Below are 8,843 nucleotides of genomic sequence, written 5' to 3' on the forward strand. Positions count from 1 at the left end.
AAAATATCAATCGTTAATTTACTTTTATGAGGACAAATAAATTGGCTACTGTTAGGACAGATTATCCATATCTAGGGAGGATTGTTGAGCAAGATCTTGAAGTGAAAAGAATGGTCTCAGATGGACCCCATTGATGGCTAACCCAGATTACTATGCCCGAATTTTGGTTTGGAAACCTTGCCTTAAGTTGACATTGTTGAAAATTTTCGCATCTCGCCATATATGGATAATTCCATTAGACAGTGTCTTTGAAATTTAGTTTTCTTGGCTCCTTTTGCTTAGTCAAGTAAATCTTTCAGAGGTTGTATTTAAGGTTAGTTATCCTCATCCTTATATTCAATTTAATGCATGATTCGGATTATGATCAAAATTTTCAATTTGTTGGCTTCCTTATACTTTCATAGTGCATAAAAATATTTGATCTATTTTACTCAAACTCCGAGTAAATCCAATACGAGTACGTGTGCTATATTGCTTTTCCATATATAGAGAGAGACATATTCTCATACCGTGTCAAGATAGTTTATAAGATTTGACTGTCAAGGTTTCCTTTGTATTTGTCTTCATTTATTGAACTAGTAAATGACTACCACATAGAATATTGTTTGCAAATTACCTCATAGAAGGTGAAAATGATTTCATAGGCCACCGCTATGGCTTTTGAGACCATCTGTTTATATCAATGTGCGTGGAACTTGGATGAAGTTGTTGATTGCTCCATGGAAAGCAACTTTGGGAACTATGCAAAGAGAAGTATGAACCTCTATGGCTTAAAGGAGGGAACCACTGTGATTTAGAAGCAAGACTCGAGTATATAAGACATCTCAAGAAGTTCATATCAACTGTTGAGAAATCTCCTTCTCAAAGGTACAGTTCTAGGAGAAGCACGCACCAATTTGAGCGATCTCTAAAAGTGTTGATCTGTTGGATAGAATACTGAACAGGTGATGATACTACTTTCGTGTAAAGAAAAAAAACTCCATGCAAGTGTTTGACATTTCATGTTGTGATGAACTAAATCTGGTTTTGTTCTTTATTAATTCTTATGGCGCCCGAGGCTTTGTATTTGGTTTTCCCAATATCTTTTGATTATACTATGGCATGAAATATGAGTTTGGTGTTTTGCTTGACCGTGTTTCTACTGTTGAGATCTCTCTTGCAAACATAAGCTAGTTTTCCTTGGGCTAAAAAATTGGGAATCAAACGGTAAAAGCTTTGGTTTTTCGATTCAACAAGAAGTGATTATTATGCGTGCTACATGGCATTAATCATCTTAAGAGAACAAGCAAGATAAAACCAGATTTGCAACCCTTCGCAAGTGTCAAAAGTCTTTAATTTTTAAGAATTTTATTAAATTATATATTTTAATTAAAATATATTTAATAATAATTATGTTTAAATATGATTAAATTATTTATTATTGATAATAATAATCTTATTAAAATTTAAATAACAATAACAATAATCATTTACCAAAACAAATTTCTGCTAAGGGTATTCTAGTCATTTTAGTTTTTTCATTATGCTATTACACCTCTATTACACTCAACCAAACACAGGATTACTATTACGCCTCTATTCCATTATATTCAACCAAACAGTTGATTTGCTATTACACAGCTTTTCTATTACACCTCTAATCCAATACACCTCTAATCCAATACAGCGAACCAAACGTGCTGTGATGGTTTACTCAATTTCACCATCAGCTGGGTTCTAAGGATCTTACGGATATTACCCCGAGACTGATCCATTTTGTAGTTATTATCCTTCCCTTTCTCCACAGCCTCCCCCGACTACTGAACTGAAACAAAAACAAGTCTGAGGCTCACAGAAGTAACAATGTCAGCTTTGAGGTTTAGCTCACGCTTTAACCCAATGTTATCAAACATAATCCTTGTTCAAACCAAATCATTATTATTCAGTTTCTCTTCCTTCTCCTCATCAGTCAGAAAACCTTGTAAGACTCTTTGTTGCTCTTCCAGCTCTCCACTTTCTGGTATTTACTATTACTATTGTTGATATTCGCTGCTTTTTGGATGTGAAATTTAAATCAAAGGACTTATCTTTCGTGATACAATTTCAGGGTTAGAGGATGAGTTGGTTGGTTATATTTTTGGGAAGAAGAAAGCAACAGAAGTGGCTCATTTGTAGGTACTTAACTACCCTTTTTTGTTTTCTTTCTCTATTTCTCTGATTCCTTTTAATTTTTTAATGTAATGTTTAAAACTGTACTCTATCTGCTACTATATATTCTGTGGTTAATCGGGACTGTTGGACCTTTTAGGTTTCCTAGAACATTATTGTAAATTCGATGTCTTTGTTATAAATGTTGGTGGTTTACATGCCGGGAAACTGTGTAAACTGAAGCAGCTTCTTGTTCTTGATGTTATATTGATAGTAATAAAGGTATGGCCAGAATTTAGTGATACTATATCAAGAAGTGCGAATGGGAATTCAGTGCTCGTGGGGTATAAATGTTGAAATTGATAAAAAAAAATTTATTTGGTGTCAATAGGAATTTGATGTTCTTCCTGAAATATATCTTTTTTTCTTCAGCATCCTTTCTTCCAATTTTTCCCCTTCAAGTTTGCACTGATTTTGAACTGCATGATCTAATTTTACTTGGACCTGAGAAGCCTGTTTCTGATACAAGCCCTCTTGTGCTATTTCCTTAGCAATTAAGTTTTGGTCTTTGTTGTTTATGCTAAGGATGCTAATTTTTTTTATATATCATGAAATCTTTCATGGTAAATTTCCATATACTTCTCAGCAATGGTGCTCAACTTCGAATACATATTTCTTTTAAATAATGTTATTTCCAATACTGGCCAGGGTTTGGAGGCATGTCTTGCATAAAGGGGATATTGTCATAGATGCCACATGTGGGAATGGTTATGATACCGTAGCAATGCTTAAAATGGTTGCTGATGAATCTGGTCATGGTCATGTTTATGGAATGGACATTCAAACAGAGGCTTTAGAGAATACTTCTTCCTTACTGGATGAAACTGTCACTCAGAAAGAGGTTCTTCTTGATTTCTTTTCAACATTGTCTTCTTTATCATAAAAGGTTCAAAGAGATAGTAAATTTTAATTACTGCAAGGATAACCTACCCAGAATTTACACTGCGTTTGAAATTTTAACCTTAAGATTCAGAATGCCTAGTTATTGGTGTAGAAGTTTAACTTATAGTTCTATGTGTTTGAACCAGCATGCTGCTTAACTCAATAATAATAGCCATTACAGTCTATTATTCAGCAATTCAAGGTCATTTGACTTGTCTTGTCATTCGAGATTTACTGTATAGTTACCTTTATTGGTCTTCTGGATAGAACATATGTTTGATTATTACGCTTGTAAAGTTACCTGTGTTTCATGTAATTTCTAATAAATTTCTGACTTATGCAGAAAGAACTAGTCAAGCTCTTCCCCATTTGCCATAGTAGAATGGATGAAGTGCTTCCTGAAAATACTGCCGTTAGGTACACATTAGTGCTCAAGTTTCTCTCTCTCTCTCTCTCTCTCTCTCTCTCTCTCTCTCTCTCACATATCTAATTATATGAAAAATGTGGATTTATTGGATATTGATGCTGCTGAATATTGTATTGCATTTTCTTTTGGCATATAGATAAATTTCCTCGAACTTTCAAAATGGAGAAAAAATAGACAAACAGACCTTGCTCCTTTAGTTTTGTTTTTGAAGCAATTTTGGTACTTTCGTCCTCTCTATCCCTTGGCCTTGTCTTCTGATCCAAGAAGGATAATTCGCTTTGTTTCTCATGCTAATATGTATTGTTTTCGTTGGGAAGTTTATTCTGCTATTTCCCTCAGAAGTAATAAATAAATAGCCAAACCAACCAATACAAGTAATAAGCGTATTAGTAATTTTGTCAAATCATGGTACCATTTTAGTTTTTGTTTTTGTCTCATCTCAAAACTCTCAAAGATTCTACATCCATTAAGCACCCCTGCGCCTTTATGTCTTGAAAACTTTAGGTGTCTATGAACAACAATGTGCAACAAAGTCACTTGCTCAATATCTCTAAAAAGGAACTCCCAAAAAGTTTTTGTTTCTTGTGATATTTTGTCAGTTTCCTTTTCTTCTTTCTTGACCACTAGTTACAACTTACAATATGGGTATAATTACTATTAGCATCCGTTAAAGCTAGAAGTGATGTTCTGCTCCTACAGAACTAACTTTATAAATATTAATAGATGTCTATTGTTACCTAATTGTTTGTTTTGGCTTCACTGCTTGTTGATGCCTTAATAAGGCAAAATAAGAAATTTCCATTTTAGTGTATAGTTGGAAATGCTTGCGGGGTCAAATTATGATGCTTCTATATCGTAAACTCTGAACTATTAACTTTTCATGGTTAAAGGGATAGATACAGGACAAATATAACTAATCATCTAATACATAACCTTGTTATCTTGTACTCCACGTGTAGAAAATTGTAATATCCATGTATTTCTATTATTTGGTGACTGTAATTCCATTCTTTTCCATGTTGCTTTATTATATTCTTTTTTCTAAAGTTTCAAATTTTAACTCAAAATGAAAAAGGTGTAGAATCTATTTTGTTTGAAAAAAAAGAGGTTCATCAGTAAATGTGGCAAAATCTGCAATGCCAAATTATAACTCATCAGAACACTTATTAACAGCATTGTGTATTCATAACCACATTGATGTTTCAGGGGCACTGGAGGATTTTTTTCCCAACATTAGTCTTAATTATTGATTTGCTATTAATAAACAATGATTTGAATAAATTATACTCTTTTTATGTCTCTTGTATGTGCCAATTCCAGACTATACAGGAATAATACCCTTTGAACTTCATTGAAACTGAAGATAAGTCATCGATCTTTTATTGCTTGGGATTAAGACTATGAACTTCAATTTTATTATAATTAGAACCTTGATGCCATAAACTATTCAATCTTTTGTTAAATTGGATGATATATGACAAATATTTGAAAGAATATTATTCTAAGAATTCGAGCAATTGGACTTTATGAATGTAGCTCTAAGATATAATAATTGCAATGAAATCTTAATTTCACGCAGTAAAAGATTGAGTGCATATTTCTATTTTTGACTAAAATTTAGAGTTTGTTTGAGCATTATTCCTTCTGTTTATGAGAATATACAAAAATGTATTTAACTGATCATTATAGTTGCCAGACCATGATTGAAAGTGCTTGAATGTCTTAGAAAATGGGAAGTTATATATCATTCACTTGATTGGAGTGGAACCACGGAACAAACAAGTGATTCAATTCTACATGGCTCTCATTTGGCTTTTATGTTCATTATTATTAGTCTGTGTGGTGGCTTCATCATATTTTACATGAAGCCTTGTTAATATATATATGCGCTTTTTAATCACATTGGGATAGCATTAATTCCTTGTTTGCTTTTAGACTTGTTGCATTCAACCTAGGCTACCTTCCTGGAGGTGACAAAGGTATTATTACGACGTCGAAAACAACACTTTTGGCCTTGGAAGCCTCGAAGAAAATGCTGATATTGGGAGGGCTTATTAGCCTAGTGGTTTATGTGGGACATCCTGGTGGAAGGTAAATTTTGTCCAATTGACTCATTCTATTGTCATGGTTGCGATTTTTCTGATATTATTTTGCATTGAGGCTCAGAGATAGGTGAATTAATAACTTTGTATGGGACAACCCTTGCTTAATCTAGTGGCTGTTACCCTCAATAGAACATTTAAGGTCCCAGATTCAATTACCTCCATGGTGGTTGGAACCTGGACCTGCTGGTTGAACCAAAAATCAGTGGTCCAACCAGTCACAAAAAACGGAGGAAGGTTGAACCGGCACAAAACCGGTTGAACAAGTTAAAAACCAGTTAAAACATTTGAACCGGATTTAAATTAATTTAAATATTTAATTTTATAATTTATAAAATGAATGTTTATATTTCTATTATTATTTATTTACATTTATTAATTTCTTCCTTATTTTTTATGATCATTTCCTAATTTTTTTTGAATTTTTTAAATTTAAAATGGTTGAACCGGAAACCGATGGCCTGACTGGTGTGACCACTGGTCTGGTTCTTAAAAACATTGATTACCTCTCTGCCTTTGGCCTTTCTCATGTATATCAAAAAAGAAGTTCGTCTTTGACTGCTGTTTTTGGTCATCCTGCAGCTTACTTGTAGAAGCGGCATTAGAATTTGCTAATATAATTTTCACCAGTTTTTGGTATATTATTGAATTAGCTAATAAATAACCTACAGATAGTTTATGAGTCTTATCCATCCAACTTGATCGAAAATACTTGGCATTGCTCATGTTACATTAGACTTAATTCTCAGGGAAGAATTGGAAACAGTTGAAGCCTTTGCTTCAGGATTATGTGTTGATGGTTGGATATGCTGCAAGTTCCAGATGTTGAACCGACCTTTAGCTCCAGTACTTGTTTTCATATTCAAGAGATGAATCAGCGGATTGATTCCAAAATGTAGCATTATTTGTACTTTCTGGGTATACTATAAATTCCTGGAAAGTTTGTTTACTTGTATAAAAATTCATTTATGAATACAGGCTGCCATTAACTAGCTTGAGAATATAATCTTAGAAACTTGAAACAGCTTTGTACTTGTTTTTCTGTGCTTTTTCTTCTTGTTGGTTGGTTTCGGGGTTTTTTTGTCAATGAAAAGGATAGTGAACTCAAGGCCAGAGCTTAGCTCAGCTAGTTAACTAGGGTAGACATTCAAAGCATGTTTAATAAAAGATACCTTTGGCTACATCATTTAAATTTCAACCATATTGACATTTTTCATAAACTATCGTTTCATGATCTAGTGTTTTGTTTTGGGTACGGATCTTAGCATGGGGATAAAAGAAAGATTGCAGAGGTTGGATTTCAAAGTTAAGAAGTATTAAATATCACTTCAAAGGTGGTTGTATGAACCAAGTATTTGTTTGTATATTAAGTATTAGCAATCTCAACTTGGAACGCTTCAGGTTAGGGGTGAGCAAAACTCGATTCAACTCGAATTTTTTTTTCACATTTCGAGTTCGAATCGAGTTGAGTTTTCGAATTCGAATAATTCGAATAATTCGAATATCAAACTATAATATATTACATTTTTATCCCAAACTCTTAAACTTTTTTACTTTTTCCTCAAAACTTTTACTCCACTCCCTTCCCAACCCTCGAATCTACCCAAAATCTATTTCCTACCAAAATTTTACTCTCCCATTTACTTTTTTTTTTTAAATTTTACTCTCAAAAACCCTCAAAATCTTTTATTTTCCCCCAAAATTTTTACTCCCTCTCACTTTTCCCCTAAAACTTTTATTCTCTTCCCATCTCACCTCCCATCTACCCCAAACCTTCCGCCCTCCAATTTTGTTTTAATATTTTCCCTCTAAAATTTTACTCCCCCTATTTACTTTCCCTCAAACTTTTATTCCCAAAAATTTTTTATTTTCCCCCTAAGCTTTTACTTTTCACCCTTTATTCTCAAATAAAAAATTAAAATTATCCAAAAAAAATCACTAAACATAAATAGTAATAATTTTATTTATATCTACTATTTATATTATTAAATTAAATTTCACATGTTATATTATTTATATTATTGAATTGTTTAGTCATATTGAATATTTATATTAAAATTGAATTATTAATTATGCCATAAAATATTCGTGTTAAAATTTTATATTGATATCAATTTCACATTTTATTTTTAAAATAACTTTTATTAAAAATCACATTTTTACATTTAATATATTTTTAATTCCAAAATACATAGTGACAAAATCTGAAGATAATTGAAACAACTAAGCAAGCAAAGAAGCTAACCAGTATATAAAAAATTAATAAATAAATTATGAGGTGATGAAAGTTAATAAAAAATTTGATTAATGTGGACAAATTTTATTACGATGGGTGACAGTGGTTACAAGGATCCAAAATTATTTTTTAAAATTTAACTCGAACAAATATATTCGATTCGATTCGAATTCCATCTCACTCGATTCGAGAAAATTTCAACTCAAATTAGGATGATAAAATATGATTCGTCAACTTGATTAACTCGAAACTTTTTTATTTGATTCGATTCGATCGAACGCTCACCCCTACTTCAGGTATGGACTCTGTGCAGCCGCCGCCCTCCAACCTACGCGTGGCCTCCTCGCACACTTGCGCCGCTCGCCAATCGTCGGCTTCTACCGCACGCCACCTCCTCCACGCGTTTGACGCTTCTCAGTCCTTATAAAACAGCAAACAACACGCAACAATAGAGAAGAAGCCAAACAGAAGCAGACAAAAGAAACAAACAAAACCATAGAAATAGAGAGTTGTTCAAATCGGCTATAAAAGCCTAAATCTAATGCTTGTAGCTCTCTCCTGTTTTTTTTTCGAAGATTGAAAAATAATAAAACAAAAAAATTTAAGGTGACTACTGTTTTTATTTTTAATTTTTATTTGTTATTTTGTTTTTTATTTTACTTTATTTTTATCTAGGAAAATAACCAAAAAAAACGAAAAGAGAAACGTACCTGATTCACCCCGTGGCTCCTTCGACGGAAGTCCCTTCGCCATCGTCGGAATCAGGCTTAAAAAGGAAAGGTTTTTATTTTTCTTTGCTTTTTTTTGGATTTTTCATCTCAAGAAACGGACTAAGGGAGGAGAAATGGCAAAAATGGCCTTTCTCCGATGAACTTCGGCAACCGCATGCGGCGGTCGACGGCGCCGGCGCTCGGTGGATGCTGTGGCCCCATGGCCGACCGTTGGGGGCATTTGTTTTTTGAGAGAGAGAGAGAGTTGAGAGAAAAGGAGATTTTTTTCTGAAATTTCA

General features: G+C 33.2%; 1 protein-coding gene across 3 annotated transcripts; it reads left to right on the top strand.

The window, feature by feature from the left end:
• Positions 1 to 1,737: 1,737 nt before the first annotated feature.
• On the top strand, positions 1,738 to 6,622 carry LOC105782774 (uncharacterized). Of its 3 annotated transcripts, none has more exons than XM_012607750.2 (6): positions 1,738 to 1,999; positions 2,087 to 2,150; positions 2,836 to 3,028; positions 3,413 to 3,486; positions 5,432 to 5,587; positions 6,335 to 6,622. In XM_012607750.2, exons 1-6 carry the CDS (start codon positions 1,843 to 1,845, stop codon positions 6,366 to 6,368), a joined length of 678 nt encoding a protein of 225 aa, XP_012463204.1. In that variant the 5' UTR covers positions 1,738 to 1,842; the 3' UTR covers positions 6,369 to 6,622. The 3 variants fall into 3 exon arrangements, with proteins under 3 accessions (XP_012463204.1, XP_012463203.1, XP_012463202.1); XM_012607749.2 differs by having other exon boundaries at positions 1,742 to 1,960; positions 6,348 to 6,622; XM_012607748.2 differs by having other exon boundaries at positions 1,743 to 1,999; positions 6,348 to 6,622.
• The last annotated feature ends 2,221 nt before the right edge of the window (positions 6,623 to 8,843 follow it).

Source organism: Gossypium raimondii, chromosome 13 (assembly GCF_025698545.1).
Source record: "Gossypium raimondii isolate GPD5lz chromosome 13, ASM2569854v1, whole genome shotgun sequence".
In the NCBI taxonomy this organism is placed as follows: Eukaryota; Viridiplantae; Streptophyta; class Magnoliopsida; order Malvales; family Malvaceae; genus Gossypium; species Gossypium raimondii.

What these genes read in the sequence shown, in the direction of transcription:
- LOC105782774 (XM_012607748.2), top strand. Translation starts at nt 1,843, where the DNA reads ATGTCAGCTTTGAGGTTTAGCTCACGCTTTAACCCAATGTTATCAAAC. An exon ending in CCTGAAAATACTGCCGTTAG is followed by an intron (nt 3,487 to 5,431) that starts GTACACATTAGT and finishes GTTTGCTTTTAG; the next exon opens with ACTTGTTGCATTCAACCTAG. An exon ending in GTGGGACATCCTGGTGGAAG is followed by an intron (nt 5,588 to 6,347) that starts GTAAATTTTGTC and finishes CTTAATTCTCAG; the next exon opens with GGAAGAATTGGAAACAGTTG.